This window comes from Acartia tonsa, chromosome 8 (assembly GCF_053477335.1).
Source record: "Acartia tonsa isolate MP-2025a chromosome 8, ASM5347733v1, whole genome shotgun sequence".
NCBI lineage: Eukaryota > Metazoa > Arthropoda > Copepoda > Calanoida > Acartiidae > Acartia > Acartia tonsa.
Window position 1 is genome coordinate 27918718 of NC_137267.1, and position 27157 is coordinate 27945874.

The following is a 27157-nucleotide window of genomic DNA, read 5'->3' on the forward strand; positions in this document are numbered from 1 at the left end:
AATAAAGAACTTTTGAGTTTTGTCCGTTTTAAAACCTCTACAAATTGGACATTCTCAATAAACTCTAAAAAATGGTGGTGTTTTAGTCATTTCTAAGGCTAGGAACGAGGTATTTTGAAACGGACAAAGTTTCCTGATTCTACTTGGTAAATTCTAGAAAATTGTAAGGATTTACAAAAAATGAGTATATTTTTTGTTTAAGGCATCCGTTCAAGTGGACTGTCCTAGAGGTCTAACATCCAGGCACGTGTAATGAATTATTTGTAACTAGGGTCTTTGTTTTTGGAATTTTTTGGTTCGATACGTTAACAATTTAGACTTCAAAATAAGCTATTAAAAACTATTAACCTTTGTTGTTACTTTAGAAGCATTACCGTTAGGTAGACATGAAACATATTGGTAAATAGATGCTTTCCTACTGAAGCTAGCAATTATTTATAATATTTTTTAGATTTATGTCCAGTATCTGGGCTTTGTTTGCTGTGGTTTTTCTTGCTATATATACTGCAAATCTCGCAGCTTTTATGATATAAAGGCAAGTTAAAGTTAATGATTAATTGATTAATCATTCTGTCCCTAAGTTATATTATAAAAAATATATGTTTATCTAAATTATTACATTTTATTTTATTTTAATAAATTTAGAAAAGAATATTATGATCTTGGTGGACTTCATGACCCAAGGGTAATAATTTAGACTTACAAATTAAAAAAGTGATGAAATAGAATGAGGTAAAAGAGGTTAGGCTAATGCTATAAAAGAGTAGAAAGATTGATATGTAACCTAAAGTATACATTAGTGTTATAATTTAAAAATTTTTATGAAATATATAGAATGCACATTGTTCAAAGAGAACATGTATGGCGAATAACATGTGAAATTCACAACTTTATATCTTAGCTGTAACCATATAAATTAATTTGAAAAATAATTATTTATTTCGCTCAAGGGCTATACCTTTTTATTGTTTATATTTTTTAAAATTAAACTCTTAATCAATATGATTTTAGATAAGTAACCCGATGAGTGAACAGCCACCTTTAAAATACAGTACACTGCCATATTCTCACTCCTATGTAGGTTTCCATATGTTGTAGTAAACAAACAATTTTTTATGCCTTTTTGCAAAAAAGCAATATAGATTTCACTTCTTTCACCAATTCAAAACAATTTAAATACTTTTTCGTTATTTGTATGCCCCTGGGACATCTTAAACGATATTATCCCAATTGTGTGTCTAATCAAAAATGTAATGAGTAGAATATTTCGTTGTCCATTTTTAAAATTTGGGTACATATACCTATAAATTTAAACAACCTAGCAGTAATTTTTAAAAATGCTCTCAAATATTTTTTGTACATGTTTTATTTAACTAATACATTTAGTCCAACAATTAGAGACAACTATAATTTTTTATGAAAATGGAACAGTTTACTGTTATGCAGTAAAAGTGTCTTTTGTTTTTTACTCTTACTATAATACAGCTAGAAAAATAATTCATACAGTTTCAAAATTTTATAATTTGGCATAATAACTCTTAGTTAACTCTAAAGACGTCTACTGCCCATCTGTTTGTAAGTCTGTCAGTCCGCCAAGTAAGTTAACAAAATATTAGGGCTAAAAGAATTGTTTTTACAGTTTTAGAATTGTCTAACCAATCGTAATCAATCTAGGACACTACAGTCGTCTGCCGCCAGTCTGTTTGTATATCCTGCCAATTGTCTGTGAACAAAGAGTTAACAAAAAAATTTACCTTGACTACTGGGCTACACAAATGGTTTTTATAGTTTTAAAACCAAGCCTAATTAATCTATATAGGACACTATGTTTGTATTTCTTAACACAAAATGACATTCGTCTTTTTTTATTTAAAAAAGGCATCAGTTTTCATGAAAACTAATCTTGCTTAACTTTGACTTAACGTTTTTAGTTATGTGTGTAGAATGTGTAGATTAAATAGGTATTACTTTTCTGGTTTTCAATTTCAGAAAAAAAATTAATTTTTTTTAGGTTTGTATTTAAAATCTCAACATAAACTGTGGTCTGGCAATTATCAAACCTTTATAACTTCAGAACTTTCTATTATACATTTTTATAATAACTGATACATTTTTATATATTTCTATATTAATCTATGTATCTTTCTTGATAAATTTTTAACTATGTATCAAATTACTCTTACATGTTTCTGTGTAATTATTTTTCTATCTATAAAGGTAACCTTAAAGAAGCACCACAGCGAAGTATATCAACATATCAAGCTAACTAACTTAATTTACAATACCTCAGAAGCGGCAGTTAAAGCAGTTAAAGAAGGGTAAGTTATTTTGGTCATCCTAAATAAGTTAGAACTAATTAATATATATCTCAAAAGATAAGGGGGCGGGGAGTTCTAAGACTTGCATAAACAGAGAGTATAGACTTTGTCCTAGGATTGAGAGGATAGGTTATTTAGCAAAAAAGTTTCCTTCTGGGATGTAGTTTCCCTAAATTTAAAAAAAATGGATTTGGCCTCCAAGTTGGTGGTGTGAAGTCTGCTATTGTTTGAAAAGTATATTATCCTATAAAAGTTGGGCAATCTTAATAACAATTGCAACCCCTTAACATTAAAGTCCTAAGTCGTCCTAATGCATATGACTTGGTTAAGTGACTCTTATTTTTCTAATTTTTAAGGCCTACTACTCTATGTCAAATAAAATCACTACCTAATTGTGTTGCTGTGGTAGGGTGAAGTGTTTCAACCCTACAACGCGAGTTGAGTGGATAAGTTGACCGCTGTCTCTGATGATCAAACAATGGCCAAAAATGGGCTGGCTAGAATTGTGATAAGCCGGGGATTAACGTCTGGGTGTTACTTGGTAAACACGGAGCATAGTATACTCTGGAAAAGGCCTGTCTGTATGCCGACTACCACATTGCAATAACAGGTCTGATCAACACTGGGTGATGACCTGGCCTTCTGCCAGGATGGTAGATGCAGAAGTTACAACAGTAAGATCGCGGACAGGATTCAGCTACTGATTCTGGTGATGGTCATTGTATCACTCTATTGTCACTGTCACTGAGTAAGGTGATATATATCCAGAGGTGGACTATCTATATGAAATACAAATATATATATGTACACGATGAAGGTTTGTAAGATAACTTACAAAGTACATATTATATTTGTATCCCTTGATTATCTTGAGCAAGACTGCGTTTAGTCAGGTAAAAGATTAGATCTTGAATCTTTGTCACAGTAAAACAACACTGAAAAGTGTTCAAGTTAATATTGCGCAGTCCTGTTCCTCCTTTCTTCCCTCTTCAATTTTTCTCTGTAGGATCCTGCTTACCATATTTATTCATGTGATGGTAATCAGGTCTTTGAGTTTGTCTAAGTGATTTCCTTTTAGGACAATTATTAAGGAGGTCAAGAGTTTTGGAAACAATTTGAACTTTGTTTGTGTCTGTTGGCAAGTTTAATTAGTTGAGAGCTGGTGAGACATCACATACAACATTGAGAGAGATTGAAGTATTTGGATCATTTATAGTGGCAATAAGATATATATTGTTTCCTTCAATCCTATTTGTACAAGGGTTCACACGAGAATAGTCAGTCTTATGAGTAATGGGAGATAGATAGTAGGATATTTAAGTTGGAAAAATTTTAATGTTAGAGGGAGATTTAAAATCTGCATCAAATTTTAAGGATTTTTTATAAAATTCGTTTTTTGTATAATTATTTATCTAAAAGTGGAAATACAATTTAAGTTCATAAATTTTGTCCAATAAGATAGGTGGATTGGAAACTACCTGCGCTCTAACTGGTTGAATGATGCGCGACACTTAAGCTTCTCCTAGCTTCTCGACAGAGCAAAGATAATTTTCAATCCACAAATCACAGATGTCAAAATTAATTAACTTAAATTGTATTTCGGCTTTTAGATAAAGAATTATACAAAAAAACGAATTTTATAAAAAATCCCTAAAATTTGATGCAGATTTCAAATCTCCCTCTAACATTAAAATTCTTTCCAACTTATATATCTTAATAAATAGTCTTTGTTTCCATGTTGTATGTTCTGATTTAACATATTCATGGAAAGATGTTGATGATTTTGTTCTTTCTCATCACTATTAGTATGAGGTTGTTCTTTCTCATCACTATTTGTATGAGTTTGTTCTTTCTCATCATTATTAGTATGAGTTTGTTCTTTCTCATCATTATTAGTATGAGTATGTTCTTTCTCATAACTATTAGTATGAGTTTGTTCTTTCTCATCATTATTAGTATGAGTTTGTTCTTTCTCATCACTATTAGTATAAATAGGATATTGGTGATCTTGGAATGCAGGAGAAGAAATATTGTTTAGGAAACCATTCACTATATCTTGTTCATGGTTCTCAGATGCAGTTTGCAGAGACTTATTTTTAGAATCATCACATTCAACAACAGTGCTTAACAGTCAAATAGATCGGGATCATTTAAAGTGCTCTGTAAGGAGCAAAATATGTCATCCTCTGATGAATTTGAAGAAAGATCAGTCTCCAGATGAAAAGGATTTATTGATGACCTGCACTTAAAGTTTCTCCAAGACCGTTGAATCTTAATAGCAGCACTGTGGATATCTATATCAGATTTTGTAGGTCATTCAGGAATAATCATTGACAAGTCTTTCAATGTAATTGAATCAGCAATAGTCTGATCATCCAATTCGGGCATTTCATCAAAGTCCCAGGACAGATCTAAATGTGCGCATGCAAAATTAACAATAGATGATATACAGGGTGGGGCACATAAATCCGGACTTTTTTTTAACGGCCATAGCGTCAAAACTACTTGACCAATCAGGACGTTTGACCCCACTATAAAAAGCTTAGATAATGACCTTTCAGCACAAAAAAAATATTTGGACGATTGGGGACGTGTACTCCGAGCTGGCCGTGAATATGTTCAACAAGGCGGATTCGAAATGCGCTGGTGGTTTAATCTTGATTCACGACTAGGGCCCACTAAATCTGACCTCAGCCCATCTGTAGGTGAGGTAGGGTTATAAAACTTGCTGGAGATACTCTTAGATACATAAGTAAGACACTAGAAAAGACTAGAGCTCTCTATCTGAAATGGCTTGGCCGTAGTACTCCAGCAAAGTGAAACGTGTCAGATTTTAAACGTCAAAAATCGTGAAAAATTGTTAATATTTTTTGGTTCTCGATTTCAGCGACCCATATGGAACTTTAAAACTCATTTTAGACTATGGATTGCTTTGACAACTTTAGCTAAATTGTCATGCCATTTCTAAAAAGGTAAAGAACGTCGTTCTAGCTCAACTGTGGCCCAAATAAGAGCCTCCGTGTCTAAGGGTAGCTTGAAAGTTGGGTTAATTCAGTGGACTTTTGGGCCCAAAGCTACTTTAAAGTATGCACCAATAGACGTGCCCATATCACAAAGACCTCCCTCATTGCCACTATCAAGGAGAACTTCGCCAGCTTGGACAGGTACATTTTGACCTGGGCCTGCCGGCGGTTGAGGAGGCGGGTAGAGGCGGCCAATGAGACTGGCGGCCATTTTTTTGAATAATCTAATAGTCATATACCTATTCTGCCTCCCAGTTTTTAAAATTCTATAAAATCTTTAAAATTGACGATTTTATGTTCATTTGTTTAAAAATTTGAAAAAGTCCGGATTTATGTGCCCCACCCTGTACCTGCTGTATAATCTGAATAATCCTCAAAATTCAGCATTTAAGACCACTGTTCTTGGTCCCAGCCATGGGTTGGAGGATTAGAAACAGTTTTTTTCTTACTGTTCAAAGTCCTGATGCATTAAGGGCCAGGTATAGCGCCATCTACAATATAATCAGGATATTTAGGTTGAGGGTTCTTTCTTTTTGTTTAGGAATCTCCTTTTCAAGGTTGGTAATAATATTTTTCAGTTTATCATCAACCCTGCGTATATCCTGCAAACTATATCCATGCATTGCATGTTTATTATGTGTTGGAAAAGCAATTTGAGACCAGTACTAAGTTGTTTAATTGAACATCATAATCAGTTGATCTAAGACCTTTTTCAATTTTTTTAATTTTTGCCCATTTGATGTTCCTCTCTTCCTCTTGACTTGGACTTGTCAGTTTTTATAAAAACTCTGTCACCAATATCAAAGTCATGTTTAGTTTCTGCACTGCATTTACCTTACTATTATGTTTGTCATGAAAGCTTTTTCTTGCTTTAGACTGTATTTCCGCAAGTTAATCATCTTGAAGATGTATTGTTTCATTTGTCATTAGTTCCCTTCTTAGTAAAATTTCTTTGGCAGACAATCCTCTATATTTAATTCTTTGGTTCATATTGTAGGTAATAATTACTCTGTCTGATTTATTTACTGGGCCACCATTCTTGTTTAACTTCAGTTGTTCTTTATGAAACTCCTTTATTGCATTTTCCCTAATCGGATTCTTATTAGGGTATGTACTCTCCCTAATTCTAATTGAGTATTGAATTTTCTGGGTACATCATCGTTCTTTATATCAGAAAGGAGTTTGTGAGCTGGAGCAGGGTCCACTCTAATCATGGTCCCAGTTGGAGGGATGAACTCCATAACACATGAAAGGATAGCATCTCTGATTGAGACAGAGGTTTCATCCTTAATAATTTTTGTTGTAGTAAATTGAGAAAGATTTTCTCTGCAGACAAAGATTTTTTGATTATTATCAACTAAAATATCAGCACTGAAATATGATCTAAATGTTGATCTATGTGATGTTGTATATGTGTTTTCAAATTTAGGGAGTTTTGATAGTGATGAACAAATTTGACAAGCATTATGTATTGAGTCAACTGTTTCATTGACTCCAATACAAAAGAATTAGCAGTGGAGAAATTTATGCATCAGATTTTTAGATGGATGTGAAAGTTTTATGTGAATACTTTGAACAAGGCCAGGATAAAGCTGCTTTGGTACTGAAATAACATCATATTCTACTCCTGATGAACCATCCATGTATTTCACAGTAATTAATCCTGATTGATCAATAGACAATAGACCTTTTTTGTAGAGATTATACATTCTTTTTAAATCTGTGTGTCCTCTAAGTTTAGGTTCAGGTTGAAGTCCTCCTGATGTTATGAGCCTGTAAAGTAACCTGTAGGACGGTGTCATCCTGTTTCTGTAGTTTAAGCTATGTTGGTTTTTCAGTAAGTGGAATTTTGTAACTCCCATCTTTAATGTCATTAACAGTTATAGACATATTTGAAGCAATGTCTCCAATAGAGGTCTGTTCAAATGCATAATTACATATCTGGCATCTTGATATGTTGCATGGCAATGGATTTCTTGAGCTGAAGTCAGCAACTCTAGTCTGGGTGTAATATTCCTATATTGTTTTCAGATATAGATGACAAAAATGAAGCAACCTTGGATGATGTGGAAATATGTCCTTGCTTAAGTCTGTTCCAAGCTTGTACACAAATAAGGTTGTCAGTATGGATATAGGTTCTGTTCTTGGAGTTTTGAATGTATGGCTTGAAATGTTAAATTTTAAGTTTTATAACTTTAATTTCTTTTCACAGGGGGTCTGGCAGTCTTCCAACCAAACAGAGAAGTAACCACCTGGTTATGTCCTTACTAGGTTTGTGAATTATAAGGTTTGGACCTATGCCATTAGCATTTTCACTAAAGTCTGGATAGATATGTAATGTGTCCTCAGGTGTGAGGATTGCAATGCGTTTAAGGTCATTCAAAGAGGTTTTGGCATCTTCAAATTCAGAAACCATGTCTTGATTCCAAGTTACATATTTACGCGAGCCTTTGCCTCCAGTATATTTTTCCAATTTACCTAGTTTAATTGAATAATTGGGAATTCTAGAGCTAAGCTGTCTGAAAGCTTCAATAAAACCCCTGAGTTGTTTGACAGTCCTAGGACGTGGAGCTTGAGATAGTGGGGTTACTACATGTGGAGAAGGTGACCATAAATTTCCATTCTTCTCCCACCCAAACAAAATTGTTTTTAAAGGGCAGATAACTTTTTTTGAAGGTTTAAATGTAAGACCACATAATCTGGCTCTTTAAAATACAGATCTTAGATTCTCTTAACAAATCACTTGGGGAAGATCCTACCACATAGAGGTCATCTGCCATTCTGCACATCTTTCCTTGTTGTTCAAGGTCCCCAAAGATTCTGGCAAGTCTTTTAGCATTATGTTCTAAGGCATTTCTAATACCTTGAGGTTCTCTAGTATAAACTCTGATGCCTCCCAAGGGATGTGGAGTAGCCAAGTATTGACTGTCTTGGGGAGACATTTTGCCTTGCCAAAAACAATGAGTCAAATCAAGTTCAACAAAAAATGCAAAAGATGATATCATTCTTTTTGCATTAGCAAGAGATGGTGAAACCACTTCTAATTTTCCTATGAAGGGTAACAAGCTTGTGAAGTCAGTGACAAATCTAAATATTCCATCTGTCTTTGGAACAAGGTAACTGGTGTGAACATTTCTTGGAATCACTCCAACATCTTATGGCTTTGATAAAAACCCTCATGGATTCCATTTCATCCAGAAGATTTGCCATAGTCACAAGTTTGTCATTTGAATAGCTGGGTAGTCTTGCTTTAAGAGATGCAGGTAGATCTTTAATGAAATTGATGGAACAATCTACATCTCCAAAATAACCATTATAACAACCAGGAAGAGATGAGATGGTGTCAGAATATTCATATATGAGTTCTTGAAAAAGACATTTTTCCTTGTCTTTTAAGATATTGTCAGGATCTATAGATACCTTTGCTAAAGTAGAGCAGTCATTACTGAGTTGTAGATTAGAAGCTTGTAAAGGTTGCAATGAACTTAATTGCAAGGAAGATGATGGACTAGAAGGTGTTAAATCACCAAAATGGCTATTCTTTTTGACTAAAATAGAAGTATCTTTGTTGTTCTTAATTTGCCATTCTTCACTGAACAAATTTGATGTAAGAAGGAATTGCCTGATGTTAGTTGTCTTGGAGACAAAAATACCTGTTCTGATTCTTATTGGCTGATATTTAAAGACCTAATTAAAAGTTGGCACAGGGTATCCAACCCGTGGGTAGTTGCATACAGCTCGCGCCCCTCTGTACTTTATTTTAATATCTCTTGTTTATTATATAATATGTTTCTAGATTACTGGATGCTTTTCTTTATGATGGAACTGTACTTGGGTATTTAGTATCGCAAGATGAGGAATGTCGACTTTTACAGGTGAAATATTTTTTGTTTTAAAAAGTAACATACGAAAGCACTTAAATTTAAAGGTATAATTCAAGAAAAAGTTAAAAGCTTTGAATTGTACAAAAAATTTGTGCGCAACATTAGTTTTTCAAATATAGTATGTTTTTTAATTATTCTTCTTGAATGAATATATTCTTCTTGAATGAATTTTTCTCTTATATAAAATTTTTTAAGTTAATAAAAAAATAAGATATAGATGATAAATTTCTGTCAGGCGAAATTCGGTTAAACTTAGTAATACTAAAAACACCCTCTATATGGAAGTAAGTTGTTTGTTTTCCTTAATATCGCAAACCACTAACAGAAATTTAAGGAAAAATAATGAAAAAATATAATTTTTCAGAGAAATCACACCTATTATTTTTGTTAATAGGTTGGAAGTTGGTCTGCCATGACAGGATATGGTCTGGCATTCCCTGCTAACTCTAAGTACAGGTAGAAGCAATTTTTCCATAGCTCGGCTGTAACCAGATGTCTGTCAATAATTGCCGGTTGAAAGATCAAAATTATTGAAGTAAAGCTATTTAAAATGTAGGTTTGTCTGTTTGAACTGTTTACAAGTTTTTTCTGCATACAAGCATTAACACAAACACACACTCAATGTTAATATGGATCAAAAATCATCCTGGGGTCACTATGAAGCTTCCCAAGAATTAAAAAATTGCTAAAAACAAAAACTTTTTATATGTTTTTATTTAAGATCAATGTTTAATGAGAAGCTTTTAGAATACAGAGAAAATGGAGATCTAGAAAGATTAAGCAGGTACAAATAACACTTAAAGAAATACACCGCTATAACTGCTGAAAGACTGCCACAAGTAGACCCAAGGACTCTAGTGATATTTCTAGAGTTTATGATGTCTCTGCCTGTATGTATGTATAAATTTATATTCTTTTTATAGTGTTTTAATTTCTTGTTCAAATCTGTAATTTAGTGTTTATGATTGTAGGTGTAAGTCTGCTGTCTTAATTGATTGTGGTTGGCAATTTAGGGCCGATCTTAAAGCATTATTCTGAGCAGATTGAAGTTTGTAAATCTGCCTGATTAGATGTCCAGAATGGGCAGCAATAGTTAATTTGAGATTGTGCTAAAGCTTTGTTGCTGTCAAATAGATTTTCTTTTTTTCCGATATAGAACCTGAAAGTGACCTTTAGATGTTATTCTTTTGAATTATTTTGGTCTTAAGATTATCTGTGTTATAGCTAAAGTTAAAAAGATAGTAAAATGTAACTGTTACGGCCTTAATCAAAACAATAAGAATATAGACAAATATCCAGAAAAATGTAGATTGCATAATACAGTGGTTCAAGGTTTAATAAGGCCAAAAGGGATTCAATGGGTTTATCATAACACAGTGCGATCTTTTAAAAAAAATCGGGACATTTAAAAAATTTAAAATCGACTTTTATCTATCTTAGGACCTAATAATGGCTGTAAGTAGACAGCTAGAAAAGAAATTTTTAGAAAAAATATTAATTTTTGGCGGATTATTGCCATTTTTAAAAAGGGTAGTGAAAAACTTATTGTCAGTTTTCATGATTTTCCAGATTTTTTTACTCAATTTTTTCAAAGGAACAAAAAATACATTAATTTTATCTTGTAAAAATATTTTTTGGTTGAGGTACAAAAAACCAGAAACCTGTACAAATATCCAATAAAGGAAAAATTTAAAAAAATTTTATTTGGGGTGTGTAAATTGACATTTTGTGAGAAAATTTCACCAAAAATATAAAGATTTTTTAACCCCAAAAAATCATTTTTTTTTCCATTTTATCCAAAAACGGCCAGAAAGGCGCGGATTTGGCAATAATTGTCCCTGGGCAATAATAATATCAATATACAACATGTATTGTGTATAAAACAGTTTTTCCTAGCAAGACGTACTTATCAAATGCACATTAGAAGTAAACAGAGGCAAAATTTAAGTTATTTTTGAGTTAAAGCAAAAGAAATCACATTATTTCTTCAAATACAAGCTTAATAATTGAAATTTACTTTTGTATACTCTAAATGTCCCGTTTTTTGGCACTGTGTATAAAAAGGTTGCAAAACAAGGTAATTTCGATTTTATTTTTAACAGATTATGAAAAAACACCAAAAATTGCAAGAAAAACTCAATTTTTTGTTTATTTATTGCAAAAAATCTAGGTTTCTTAGTCTAAAAAAATACTGTAAGAAAGTTTTTAAAGAAACCTAAAGTAAAAAGTAATAAAATTTCTTTTAAAATACTATGCATGGTCTTGCATCAATTTTTAGAAAAAGATACATAATTAATGCTTTTTTATTTGAAAAAAAAATAATATTTAAAACATAATATTTTTAAAAAACCTTAACATATTAAACAAAACTTAACAATATACAAGAATTGTAATTTAAAAAAAAAATTTCAGCAAAACATTAAGTTGTTTGTTTTAAAGATATGTAATCATAAAAAAAAAAAACATATACATAATTAATGCTATACATAATATAGTACGAGACTTTTATTTACATCAACATAGCTAAATAGCTAGAAATTAATCAGAAAAAAAGTAATCACTGTGTTATTTAAAAATCAAGAAAATCAGAGATAAAATTAGTTTCTTGCCCTGCATTTTGTAGTTTAAAAAAAAATTGTGTTATTAGAATTGTATGGGCATGCAGGTTCTTTTTATTCCAATTTGAAATACAGTCTTCTTTGTTTAATTTGAGTGATTTGTCTTTTGCAGCTAAAAAAAAAGGTTTGATAGTTGAGTATATACATTTAAGGAGAAATTATCATAATACATATTAAATAGGTAAAAGCTTTCTTTTAGAAAAATAAATTGAGGTTGTCCATTATTATATTTAATTTCTAAAAAGACAGCTAGTTTTGAATAAAATAAGAAAGAAATATACAAGAAATAATGCATAATCTGTATTGCTTTCTGTATTACATTTGTTGCAAATATTTGAATCGACTAATTTGAATTTATATAGTTTATTTTTGCTTGGTTAGTGTTCGATTTAATTGTTCTATATAAAAGTTTTTGAAATGTAATATAATTGGTAAATTAAATAGTTTCTTAATAGTAAAGAAGGTGTATCAACTTTTTTGCTTCTTATTTAAGATAGCTAGCCGGTTCTTTTAGTAAGTCATCATCATTGCCTTTTAGTTCTCGGCAGAACGTAGGCCATGCACAATGGTTCTTCAATCTTTTTTTGGGCACGTTTTGAGGCATTGCTGAAAGATGGAATTTTCTTTTCTTTCAGTTCACTTAAAGGGAGTGTGAACGTAAAAATTTCTCATCTGATTATCAAATCTTAACATTTACTAAGCACATTTCACTACACTGATCAACCAAAAATGTCCTATTCACAAAAATATCCAGAAATAATGCCTTGATTTTATGGTATTTTTAGAGGGAAAAAGGAAAAAACAGGGAAAATCTGAACGTTTTTGTTTCTTATAATGTTTGTAGGGATATTTAACTTGTCATATATAGTTGAAACAATCTACTTACTGTTAAGGATTTATTTTATGCTATAAAATTGCCAATTTGTTTTTTTATAACGTAGTAATTAGGTAATAAAGACATATTTTAAATTCGTATTATTGACAAAAAAAATACCTCACTGTCTACAAAGGGTTGAATCTCATAGGTTATATAAAATAATAATATCCTTTTTTATTGTGTTGAACAATAAATAACCCACTTTGGAGAATTAGTTTACACTTTTATCAGACTGTTTATAAAGAAATATTGGCACCATCCCAGTTGAGGAGTGAGATTCTACCCCATACGAAAAAATAACCCCCCCCCCCCCGGCATCATTTGATTTTGTACCCCATCTTAAATTTTGGTCCCTGTAATTTTCAATGTTTAAAACAAAGCTTGCCGGTAATAAACTATGAGTTATAGGGGTAAAATATTACATATGGGGTAAGTATATAAAATATGGGGAACAAAAATCACACATGGAGGTCCAAAAATTAATATGGGGTCATTTTTTCATGATGGGGTAGCTTCAAGTGCTTATATCTGGAGAACCGTAAGAGATAGAGGCCTAGTTGCTTGACTGTGGTAACTCAGATTTACATAAGAAAGCCATTTATGCACATGGGGTGTCAAAATTTGAGATGGGGTATTTTTTTCATGATGGGGTGTCAAAATTTGATATGGGGTATTTTTTTCATGATGGGGTAGGTTTGAGTGCTTATATCTGGTGAACCGTAAGAGATAGAGGCCTAGTTGCTTGACTGTGGTAACTCAGATTTAAATAAGGAAGCCATTTATGCACATGGGGGACCAAAATATGATATGGGGTATTTTTTTCATGATGGGGGTAGTTTCAAGTGCTTATATCTTGAGAACCGTAAGAGATAGAGGCCTAGTTGCTTGACTGTGGTAACTCAGATTTACACAAGGAAGCCATTTATGCACATGGGGGACCAAAACATGATATGGGGTATTTTTTTCATGATGGGGGTAGTTTCAAGTGCTTATATCTGGAGAACTGTAAGAGATAGAGGCCTAGTTGCTTGACTGTGGTAACTCAGATTTACATAAGGAAGCCATTTATGCACATGGGGGACCAAAATATGATATGGGGTATTTTTTTCATGATGGGGGTAGTTTCAAGTGCTTATATCTGGAGAACCGTAAGAGATAGAGGCCTAGTTGCTTGACTGTGGTAACTCAGATTTACATAAGGAAGCCATTTGTGCACATGGGTGACCAAAATTTGATATGGGGTATTTTTTTCATGATGGGGGTACTTACAAGTGCTTATATCTGGAGACCCGTAAGAGATAGAGGCCTAGTTGCTTGACTGTGGTAACTCAGATTAAAGTAAGGAAGCCATTTATGCACATGGGGGTACATAAATTAATATGGGGGTCATTTTTCTATGATGGTGGGTAAAAATTGAATATAGGGGCCAATTTTTTATGATGGGGTTGGGGGTTGAAATTAGGTTAGGTTAGGTAAAGTTAGGTTAGGTTAGGTTAGGTTAAGTTAGGTTAGGTTAAGTTAGGTTAGTTTAAGATTGAGTAGCCCTGCAGAGTTAGGGTCTCCTGCACAGGTTAGGTAATATTGAGGAGCCCTGCAAGGTTAGGGCCCCCGGGGGGGCCTAACCTTGCAGGGCTCCTCAATATTACCTAACCTAACTTAACCTAATTCCCTCTCCACCATAACAAATGGCCCCTATATTCAATTTTTACCCACCATCATGAAAAAAAACAACCCCATCAAATTTTGGTACCCTATGTTCATGAAGGGGTTAGGAAATATTGAGTAGCCTTGCAGAGTTAGGGTCTCCTGCACAGGGCTCCTCAATATTACCTAACCTAACTTAACCTAATTCCCTCTCCACCATATCAAATGGCCCCTATTTTCAATTTTTACCCACCATCATGAAAAAAGAAACCCCCAACAAATTTTAGTACCCTATGTTCATTAATGGCTTCCTTATGTAAATCTGAGTTACCACAGTCAAGCAACTAGGCCTCTATCTCTTACGGTTCTCCAGATATAAGCACTTGAAATTACCCCCATCATGAAAAAAATACCCCATATCATATTTTGGTCCTCCATGTGCATAAATGGCTTCCTTATGTAAATCTGAGTTACCACAGTCAAGCAACTAGGCCTAGCAACTAGGTTCTCCAGATATAAGCACTTGAAACTACCCCCATCATGAAAAAATGACCCCATATTAATTTTTTAAGCACTTGAAATTACCCCCATCATGAAAAAAATACCCCATATCATGTTTTGGTCCCCCATGTGCATAAATGGCTTACTTATGTAAATCTGAGTTACCACAGTCAAGCAACTAGGCCTAGCAACTAGGTTCTCCAGATATAAGCACTTGAAACTACCCCCATCATGAAAAAATGACCCCATATTAATTTTTTGACCACCATGCATATCATAGCATTGTTTGCTACCCCATCTGTGTTTTTCAACCAATCATCATGTTTGTTGACATCCAGAAAAATGTATATTATGTAGTTCAATAATCTGCCACTAGATGTTCCTATTTCAAACAAACTATTGTTTTTTTTCTTCAATGGAGCCAAATTTTTATCTTAAAATATTAGGTAAAGTAAAGTATTAGAATATGTTGGTGATTTAGTATAAAAAAAGTCTTAAAAGAGAAATAAAAAAAATAAATAGAGGCATTTTCAAATTTTATTCAAAATATAGGAAAATATAGAAGAGTGAAAGGCATAGCTTCACTACAGTGGAGTATGGTAGCTTATGCTACCCTAATATAAATTCTTTCGCGCGAGGCTCACCTCGCAAACCCCTCCAGACTCTCCCCTCCCCCCTACCCAGATTTTATTTCCCCTTCTGCCAATCATTCCCCCATCTGTCAAATCAGACCCCACCTTCCAATCCTGGCCCCATGTTCCTATTTAGACCCCATCCTTCATTTTTGTCCCCTGTTCAATAATTTATCCCTTCTCTGACATTATTTTGTTTCTCTTGGAGAGGTACAAAATATGAAGATGGGGATAAATTAACATGATGGGGACAAAATCATAAGATGGGGTAAAAATTTCATGATGCCGGGGGGGGGGGTTTAATTTGATTGATGGCGGGGGGGGGGGGGGTTTATTTTTTCAGATGGGGTAGAATCTCACTCCTCAACTGGGAACTTGCCAGAAATATTGCGTCTTTATTATTTGCAAATTTGTAATTAAAGGTGGGCGAGAGATGGGCCATTTAAAGTTAATTGGATACTAATAAAAAACCTGTTTCTGGCTTTGTTATTGTATTTGGTTTTCAATAAAAAAATATTGCTTATTTTATCAATTTCTAAGTAACTATACATTGGATTAAAGCAAGGATTATGTTAAAAGTCAGCTTAACCGTTAGGAAAAATCTAGAACTATGTGAAAAAGTTTAATTTTAGCTATAATGGGAGAAAAAAGCAATTTAATGCACATTTTATATAATACGGAAAATTTCTTCCTTTCCCCGTACCTTATAAAAATCGTCGCAAAAAGCCGTTTTTTAAGCAAACAAAAGCGCGTTTTGCTCTATCTGTGAGATATTATGAATGAGATAATGTTAAGATTTGATATTAAGATGAGAAAAATTTACGTTCACAGTCCCTTTAAGAGTTCCCTCCTCCAGGTTGTTTTTGGTCTACCTGGTTTCCTCTTTCCTACGTGGGGGTTCCAAGTCAAGGCTTGATTGGTTATATCATCATGCCCTTTCCTTAGAGTGTGCCCCAGCCATCTCCATTTTCTCTGTTTTATTGTCAGTTTAATGTCTGACATATCACTGCGCTCTAGAAGCTCAGCATTTGTGATCTTATTTGGCCAAAAGATCTTGTGGATTCTCCTTAGACATTTATTGACATATGTCTGTAGCTTGGAGACCACTGCTGTGTTTAGGAACCAAGTTTCAGCCCCATACAGCAAAACAGAGAGAACATTTGACTTGAACAGTCTTAACTTGGTCTTTATGGAGATGTTGTTGGAATTCCAAATTTTGTTCAGGCTGGCAAAGGCTGTCCTAAATTTGTTAATTCTAGCTTTAACATCTGTTAAAGTGCCTCCAGCTTCATCAATTTTACTTCCAAGATACTCAAAACAATCTACTTCCTCAAGAATTTGGTCGTCAATAGTAATTGGTTCTCGGGAATTTGCATTTAATCTTAGTATTTTGGTTTTAGGAACATTTATTTCTAGTCCAATTTTCTTGGAGGTTTCAGCTATCCTGTTAGTCCTTCTTTGCATTTGACTTCTATTGCTTGTTAACAAAGCTGTATCATCAGCAAAGTCCAGATCTCCTAAATATTTGGGATTGCCAAATAGCATCCAGCGAATGCCATCATTACTTTCACAGTTCTTCATGATCCAGTCAATGGCAAGGAGGAAAAGGAAGGGAGAAAGAAGGCATCCTTGTCTGACGCCTGTTACAATCTCAAAAAGGTTGATAGTTTACCTTTATACATTACATTTCCACCTCCTTTATGATAGATAGCTTTAATGATATTGATTATCTTTTCTGGAATGCCATAGTGTCGGCAGATTTTCCAGAGAGATCTTCTGTCTAGAGAATCAAATGCTTTTTTGTAGTCAATGAAGTTTACAAAAAGCTCAGAGTTCCATTCCTTTGATTGCTCTATGATGATTCTTAGAGAGGTTATCTGATCAATAGTGGAACGGTTTGGTCTAAATCCAGCCTGATTAGGTCTTAGCTTTTCATTAACCTTCTTCTTTATTCTATTAAGAAGAATCTTACTAAGGATACGGCCAGGTACTGAAAGGAGCATTATCCCTATGTAGTTTCCACATTGGGTCAAGTCTCCTTTTTTGGCTAGTATTGAGATATGTCCATTCTTCTGGGCATAACTCATCATTCCATATCTTTGTGATCAGAGGTAGGAATGCCTCAGCAGATGTATCTAGGTCTGCTTTTATGACCTCAGCTGGGATGTTATCAGGTCCAGCAGCCTTGTTATTTTTCAAACTTTTAATGGCCTCCTTGATTTCCAATAGATTTGGCGCTCGACAGTCAATGTCAAGTGCATCTGAGGGTGGAATCTCAGTTTCTTCCTCTGGAACTGGAAGATTCAGCAGTTCAGTGAAGTGCTCTGCCCATCTATTTAGAATATCTTCATCAGTTTTAAGGAGTGAACCATCCTTGTCCCTGATGTGTGATCCTGATTTGTGTACTTTACCTGCAATGCTCTTAGTAATCTCATAGACATCTTTCATTCTATTTTGATTAGCAGCATTTTCTGCTTGCATAGCAAGGTTTTCCAAGTGTTCTTTTTCGTCAATTCTGACACTTCTTTGGATTTCCCTGCTGAGCATCTTATACAGGTCTTTATCTTCTGGAGAGTTTCTGGAGAGTGTCTTTTGTCTTACCTCTCTTCTTTGATCCATGAGATCAATGGATCTTTGAGTGATCCACGGCTTTTGGTTAGCCTTTTTGAAACCTAATTTTTCTTGGCTAGTATCATTATAAACTTTTTTGATACCTTGCCAAATATCTTCAACTCCATCATCCTCTTGAAGAGTCAACAACTCAAATCTGTTCTTTAGAGTGAGCTTAAACTCTTGTAGCTTTTCAGAGTTTTGAAGGGTTGTTAATCATACTTTTTCCTGGGGTTAGGCTTTGTGTCCTGCTTTTTAAATCTAAGCCGAACTTTAGAAGATAATGGTCTGACTTAACATCAGGTCCTCTTTCAACCCTGACATCAAGGAGAGAACCTTTAAAACGTCTAGATATACATATGTGATCTATCTGATTAAAGGTTCTTTGATCTGGTGATCTCCAGGTGGCAGTATGAATCTTCTTGTGTTTAAAGATGGTTCCACCAATGACAAGTTTGTTTTCAGTACAAAAACTTACAAGTCTATCACCATTGTCATTTTCCTTGCCATTACTTAAGCCTAGGCCATATCTGCCCATGACTTCTTCTAAATTCTCATTATTACTCCCCACTTGAGCATTGAAATCTCCTAGGAGCATGGTCAGGTCCTTTTCATGACCATTCTTAAATACAGAGTCAAGCTGGTCATAAAATTTGTTTTGACCTCTGTATCTGCTTGTTCTGTAGGAGCATATGCTGATATTATTCTCAGATTGATGTTTTTATCTGAGGATTTGAAGTATGCCTCCATGATTCTTGGACCATGGGGTTGCCAACTGATCATGGCTTGCTCTGCTTGCTTGGTCAGCATAAGAGCCACCCCTTGGTTATGTCCTAGATCCTCATTCATATGGCCTGAGTAAAGTATTTTCAAGCCAGAATGATGTTTAAACTCTCCATTATTTGTCCTCCTTGATTCGGTGATAGCCAGGATATCAACCCTGGCTTTAAGCATTTCTCGGCAAATGTTTTCTGTCTGGCCTGACTGAAACATTGTCCGAACATTCCAGGTGCAAATTTTTGCTGGTCTGCGGGAATTCAGAATCATCTGCCTGACTGGTCCTTTAGCGGTTTCCCAGCCAAACATCATATTGTTGTTTCCAACCTCTACTTCGTTCCCGAGCCCAAAGTAAAATTGGTCTTTACTTTGTGCAGATTGAACATGAGCAGGTTTTTTCTAGGGAAGGATTGTTAGCCCCACCCAAACCCCCTGAACTGGGGGAAGTGACCAGAATTCAGTCTGGCATCTACCCTAGGACCTTTCCAGCACAGTAGGACTCTTCTGGTGTAGCTCCTAGGATCATTGATGCACGGTGCAGGATGGACGGCATGCACGTAACTGGTCTCCCATCCCCTTTTAGTAAGTAGTAGATGTAAAATTTTTCATAGAATTCAGATATGCAATCGTTTTTTTTGTAGACCTCTTATTTTTTAAGTAGTTTAAGTTTTTAAAAAAAATAATTAAGTCGGTTTTAAGGTACTAAAATGCAACAAAATAAAAGAAGAAAATGGCCAATATGAACAAAAATAGTAAGATCTTTAAAGGGCGAATATAGGTTCGATATGATATGAGCTTATATCAAAGGTGCAATTCCATAGATTATAAATAACTTAAAAATATTGACATATTCAATTGTATAAGTCTGTTTATAGCTTAAAACCCGTCAATCTTGAAGAAAATATTTTGTAATTAGTGTGGTTCCCTAAGAACTCAAACACCCTAGCATCACGCAAGGCTTCGTGTCAAGGTTGAATTAAAAAGCTTTTGTTAAATGATAGTCGTAAAACGTGGAAACCAATTAATCAGGGGTAAATATACCCTCCTTCTACCTTCATAAAGTAAATTATTTAAAAGTTAAAAAAAAACATCAAATAATGTAAAAAGTAAAAAAAAAAATCGATAAAATTTTCTTGGAGGAAGAATGATTTCAAATCCCTGTTTTTTTGTGGCCGTGTGTGTGTGTGTTGAAAATGCGTACACAAGGGTTGTTTATATCATCATGAATTATTCAAAGATATCTGTACAGAAAATAAACTTTAAGACGTATTATTTGCCCTGTCAATACTCCTGACGCCCTTCTACGCAAATTATTTTTATGCTTTTTAAAAAATTAAATAAACTAGTATATAATCTAAAATAATAAACATTTAAATTATCTTTTAAGGTGCGTGCTAATGTAATAGTCAATCAAACTTAAGCAAAATAGTCAAAAAAAAGTCTTGTAAAGGGCTAAAATAAACGATTTTGTCGGCAATCTCATTTATTATATGTTCAATTGAAACATAAAATTGCAAAATCTACTTAAGGATTTTTTTAAATTTTTAAATTTAGCATAGATATTCTAAAAGTATGTAATGGCACCTTTGATATAAGCTAATATCATATCGAACCTATATTCGCCCTTTAATTTGACACATTACTTTTAAAATTCTGTTGAGTAATTATTGAAGAAATCAATTTTTTTAACCTCGGTTTAATCAAAACTTTAAAGTAAAATATTATCTCCTACAGGCATAAAAAATATGGGTTCATATATAACTTTAGAATCAGAAAAATATTACGAATCCATTGTAAGCAAAATTGAAAAAAGTAAAAAAATAAAAATGATAAAAATGGCCTAACGTATTATTTTTTACAGGTAACACTTAATTGTAACTATTAAACTAGCCAATCACAAGTCTCAAAAATTGACTAATCGGGAAACTTAACCTCAAAACCTCAACCAATATAATTGACAAAAAAAAGTATAATGTTCATAGAATGCATGCTTCAATCTGTTTATAAACTTCAAAACAATGCAGTTAAAAATGCTTTATTGTTTCTTGTGTTTAAAAAATATCTGTTACATTGTATGTATATTTATTTAGGTTTATTTCAAGTTTCAAGTTTTCAAGTTGTCAACCCTTTAAAGCCGAAAATTATGATTCTTAAAATAAACTTATAACTTTTTCAATTTAGCTTACAATGGATTCATAATATTTTTTTGATTCTAAAGTTATATATAAACCCATATTTTTTATGCCTGTGGAAGATTATATTTTACTTCAAAATTTTGATTAAACCAAGGTTAAAAAAATTGATTTTTTCAATAATTACTCAACATAATTTTAAAAGTAAGGTGTCAAATTATAGATCTTACTATTTTTGTTCATACTGGCCATTTTCTTCTTTTATTTTGTTGCGTTTTAGTACCTTAAAACCGACTTAATTATTTTTTTTAAAAACTTAAACTACTTAAAAAATAAGAGGTCTACAAAAAAATGATTGCATATCTGAATTCTATGAAAAATTTTACATCTACTACTTACTGAAAGAACCGGCTAGCTATCTTAAATAAAAAGCAAAAAAGCTAATACATCTTCTTTTAAAAATTCCTTGTCAAGAAAGAACAGATTGTCTCTTTTTCTTGTCATTAAGGTAATTCTATGTCAATTTTAAATTTATAAATTTGTTTGAAATAAAAAGTTTTTTGTTCTAACAATGAATTAAGTGGGTTTAGAAACAGCTTAGATTTTTGCAAACTAAAACTAGTGGCAGAGAAGCAGGGCTTGAACGCATCAACTTTTTTTTGTAACTCGTTAATTAAAATTAAATCGTGAATTGATTCATGTATATTGAGATCAAGAATTGGTAGATAGAGAGCTTTGACACCAATTTTTTTGCATTCTAAAATTAAAGCTAAGTGATTTTTTTTGCATTAGAAAGAATGTGTTTGTCTTTTTTTGTGAAGAATGTAGAAATATTTGCAAAATTTGATGTGAGAATGGGTAAAAAAAGACATGTTAATTTATCATGTTCAAGGTTGTAGAAAAATTCTAAAGTTTTTAAAAATAATCGCCGCTCTTGCAAGGATAAAGTTCTTTAAAAGTTTTTTGATATTTAGCAAGAGTAAGAAAACTTAAAGTCTTTAATATTGACCTAATAAATATGTGTTTGTGTGTTAAAATTAAGCCAATACTTGTATCAAAGTGGTCAGATGCATACTTAAGACAACTCATAAAACTATTGATCCATATTGAGAAAGATTTATTTTTTGGTAATAATAAATTTAATCCACACTTTTTAGGATCTAATTCTATCCTTTTCCGTGCGACTTTTGTCACTTGGATATGAACTAACATTTTTGTTTTATCAAAATTTATTTGCCGTCCTATACTATTTTCTATGTACACTGTACAGTGTACAGAAGGTTTATTAGTTCCAACACATTCTTGTTTTTTTTTGAATTATGCTTATAATAGTGCCATTAGCAAAACTTTTTGGTCTAACAGGGGTATGTCCTATTTTATAATAAATATGTTTAATCTTAGTACTTTTTAAGCATGCAATAAAAATATGGTTGACAATAATGAACTTTAAACCAGAAGGCGAGTCTTCTTGCGACGAGCCTTTTTCATTTTGAACCATTTAGAGAAATAACTATTAACAGAAACTCTAAATCTACCCTTATTAGTAAAAATAATATAACTATGAGCAAAATTGCCTTTAGGGAATCTAAAGAATAAAATGACATTAAAAACCTCTTCCAAGACCATGTCAAAGTCTTTAAAAAAATCAAATGATATTATTTGGCAATTAGATTGGGCTTTTTCTATTTAAAGCTTTAAATAATATTTTGTATACAATTTCTAACAGCACTATTTCGCAAAAGTGTTCAATTAAAGTCAGATCAAAGTTTTTTTTGGGAATGAAAATAACATTTTTTTTTATCTATCTAAAGAAACTGTTGTCAATGTCTATATCACATAATTTGTTTAATGCTTTAGTAAAGAAAGTTGGCAATAATTCTAACAAAAAAAGAAAAAGTGATTTTGGTTGTGATGAAATTCCTGGCGCCCTTGTGTTTTTCATAGAATTAATAATCTCCCTGAATTGTTTTGTAGTTGAATATGGACTTGTGAGATTTTTAATTCTAGGAAATTTTTTTTCCATGTTGGTTAGCAAACAAATCAGCCAACTTTTGCAGAGATGTTATTGTTTCTCCTTGGGTTTTAATTTTAAAAGATTTTTATTAAAGTTTGGTATGTGCCTAAAAGTCATATTGTTGTATCTTCCATCATACTGCAGCCTCCGAAAATATTTAAACTCTGCTTGTGAATAGTCAAGAGACTTAAAATATTCCTGTTAATGTTGGGTTGTACATTTGTACAGTTTTAAAATTTTATGATCAAACGATTTAAGCTTTATATAGTTTTTTTCCTTGTTTTTCAAAAAAAATTTGTCATGAGCTTTTTTTAAATGTGTTAAAAGGTCAAAAAATACTGAAGTTTCTTTGTATTCTAAATGATCAAATGACATTTAATTATCAAATAAGTTAGGATTTGTAACATAAAATTCTTTAGTATTTTGTAGATATTGTATTTTAGACAAATCATACAAAAATAAAATAGTTTCTTTTTTTAGATGCTCAACAAAATCTGTTTTTTTTTAAAGATAACTTTTCCATGTTAGAAAGGAATAAATAAAAGACTTTCTAAAAGACAAACAATGCTTATGATCGCTAAAACTATTGTGTCAAATTTTTTTTGAATTAATCATATTAATATTGCAGTAAAAATGATCAATTTTGCTAGAATGAAATTTACCGTTTCTGACTGCACACCATTTACTAAGTATATTTGCGATTACTTTTATTTAATAGATTCTTCCAATTTTTACCATTTACAAAACAGCCTGCTTTATTGCTTCAAGATCCATGTCAGATCTATATAGGAAATAAATGTCTATAAATGAGCTCAAGTCTTCCAAGAGATAAATTTTTAAAACTCATAGTGCTCCAATAATCCATAATAAATTCTCATTGCCCAGAACGATAAGACCCAATATTTTACTTTATTAAGAATAAATTCATTTTTTTTATTTCATGTTGCTATTTACACAATGTTGAAGTATTTAATTACTATTCTTAAAACAGAAAATTTAAATTCATAATATAGTAAATTTAGGAAAACTTAGTTTTAAAATAAATTGATTCTAGCGCCACTTTTAATGTGTTCAGATTTACAAACAAAAATTAAAAACATTTTAACCCTTTCGTGACGGTAATTTAAAAAAATATATATTGGAAAATAAATTCCATAATTCAAATTACATTATTGAAAGAATGAAAAAAAACATTATCATAAAAAAGATCAAATAAAGAAATCAAAAGACAAATGGAAGAAAAAGCAAGTGTGAGAGAGAGGTTTAAAAAAACAAGAAAACGCTAAGGCAGAATGTTATTACGTTCATAGTATCAAAGGCTCTTATTAGTAGCGAAGCTACTCTATAATTCGAAATGTCCGTCCGTCCGTCCGTCTGTCCGTCCGTCTGTCCGTCCGTCTGTCCGTCCGTCCGTCTGTCCGTGTAAGACAGAATAGGGGAAACGTGATTTTCTCGGCTCCTATTAAAGATAGACAGCTGAAATTTTTTGACAGCATTCCCATTATTAAGGAGCACAATTAACTATAAAACATTAAGGGCGGTCGGACCCCTTTTTAGCAGGTTTTAGGCTATTTTTGTATGTTTTACATTTTTCTCCATATCTTCAGTGTTTATGGTCCGATTTTCAAAATTTTTTCAGTTATTGATATCAAAATTAAATTTCCTGTCGTTTACAGAAAACAACCATGACGGCCACACTGCCATTTTGCAGGTTTTAGGCTATTTTTGTATTTTTCACATTTCCACCATATCTTCAGTGTTTATGGTCCAATTTTCAAATTTTTTTCAGTTATAGATATGAGAATTAAATTTCCCGTCGTTTAAAGAAAACATCCATGACGGCCAGACTGCCTTTTTGCAGGTTTTAGGCTATTTTTGTATTTATCACATTATTCTCCATATCTTCAGTGTTTATGGTTCGATTTTCAAAATTTTTTCAGTTATAGATATCAAAATTAAATTTCCCGTCGTTTAAAGAAAACAACCATGGCGGTCAGACTGCCTTTTATCAGGTTTTTGGCTATTTTTATATGTTTTAAATATTTCCCCATATATTTGGTGTTTTTGGTCCAATTTTCAAACTTTTTTGGGATAAATACACTTTAAATCTACTTTTACGTATTTCCATCCACGATTTTTTGTGCTTCGCTACTTATGGATGTTGTCATCCTTGTTATAAAATAGATAACTAAAATCTGCCGGACAGAAATTCTAACGTAAGTAGTTGAACTTGAAGTAATCTTTATGTGCAAATTAATATATTTATATTTATTTTCTAATATTTCTAATAATTAACAAAATTCATATTTCTAATTCTGAATAAAAAAAATGCATACCTAGCGGATGCATACCTAGCATCCAGGGGCTCTGTAATTAAAGGGGCAGAAACAGGCTAGAAAAAATAGCTTAAAACCATCTGAAAATGAAATAGCCTAATGCCCTCATGGGACCTATTTGAAGCTTACCTAAAATTGAGAACCCAATCGCTTTAGTAGTTATTGAGATTTTAACCTTCAGACAAAAAAAATATATATATTATTATCGTTTGCCCCTTTATTATCTACGGACTAGAAAGAAAGCTTAAACCCATCCCAAGACTTAAATCTAAAAATTAAATAGCCTAAAACAATCACGGGACCGATGTTAAGTTTATATAAAATAGAGAACCCAATCAGTTAACCCTTACAGATCGGGGGGAGGGGGCTTTAAGAGCCCCCCTCCTCCCCCTCTAGTATTATTATATAATCATAGTTGTATTTTATTTTTTTTTAAAAATCGTTTGGCTTTAGTTAGATGGTGTAGTGAAGTGTCAAAAATATTAAAATCACCATAGAAACAAAAATTTTTTATGAAATTTTTCTAAATAAATACTTTAATTTAATGTAAAACAGCAACTCTAAATCTACCCTTATTAGTAAAATTAATCTAACTATGAGGTTGGTTAGCAAACAAATCAGCCAACTTTTGCAGAGATGTTATTGTTTCTCCTTCGGTTTTAATTTTTAAAGATTTTTATTAAAGTTTAGTATGTGCCTAAAAGTCATATTGTTGTATCTTCCATCATACTGCAGCCTCCAAAAATATTTAAACTCTGCTTGTGAATAGTCAAGAGACTTAAAATTTCATGATCAAACGATTTAAGCTTTTTAGAGCTTTTTGCCTTGTTTTCGGAAAAAAATTTGTCATGAGCTTTTTTTAAATGTGTTAAAAGGTCAAAAATATTAAAATCACCATAGAAACAAAATTTTTTATAAAATTTTCCTAAATGAATACTTTTTTTTGATGTAAAACTGCTAAACATTCCTTTTAGTCGCAATGATATTTTCAAGGAATGTAGTATTAATCTTAATTTTTACATACACTGCGTATTTTGAATAAATAATTTTAAAATGATCAAACTTAAGACTATTATGGATGTAAATAAGAATGCCACCTTTTTTGTTTGCAGTTTTCCCTACAAATTTTAAATGCTTTAGTAATTTTGGTATGTTTTTATCTGCCGGTAGTTTTGTTTCAAGTAAACAATATAAAGAGGAAATGCCTTGGCTTTAACAATCGAGTTCTCGTATCTTATGGGAGATTTTATTTGTTCGATGTCCTATTTGGTTTGTGCATAAAGATCCGAGACCTCGTACATTGCTTGAGATCTAAATGTGAACAAAAAATATTAAATTGTAAAATAATTTTATTAGTTTTCTGTGTAATTTGAGTTATTTTGGGTTCAAAGCCATGCTGTCAAGTAGTTAAGAGCAAATGTTGCACAAATTTATTTTTATTTTACACAGTTGACAAATTATTGGTATTAAATTTTGTTTTTTGCCATATTGGATTGGATTTTAAAAATGTTTACTTTTAGTCAATTTTGCTTTTTTTTAAAATTTTTTTTTTTTGATTTTTAAAAAAATTAAAAAAAAAGGTTATTTAAGAGATTTTTTTGTACGTTTGTCCTTGAGAATTTTTAAGATTTAGTACGTTTGTCTTTTAGGATTTTTCTTTTAATGTACAGGGTGGGGCAAATAAGACCGGACAAACTTTAAACGGTTATAGCGCCAAAACTACTTGACCAATCAGGACGTTTGACCACACTATAAAAAGCTTAGGTAATGACCTTTTAGCACAAAAAAATC

At 32.3% G+C, this 27157-nt stretch overlaps 1 protein-coding gene across 2 annotated transcripts in view; it reads left to right on the top strand.

Annotated features, from left to right (window-relative positions):
- The window catches only part of LOC145326426 (glutamate receptor ionotropic, NMDA 2B-like), a 295851-nt gene that overhangs the window by 252851 nt on the left and 15843 nt on the right, over positions 1-27157 (top strand). For both annotated transcript variants that reach the window (XM_080169776.1, XM_080169777.1), the window contains exons 34-40: positions 203-243; positions 646-685; positions 1012-1077; positions 2218-2318; positions 9138-9216; positions 9620-9681; positions 9947-10009. In XM_080169776.1, coding sequence (XP_080025902.1) covers positions 203-243; positions 646-685; positions 1012-1077; positions 2218-2318; positions 9138-9216; positions 9620-9681; positions 9947-10009 — 452 coding nt within the window. The remainder of the gene's footprint in view (positions 1-202; positions 244-645; positions 686-1011; positions 1078-2217; positions 2319-9137; positions 9217-9619; positions 9682-9946; positions 10010-27157) is intronic.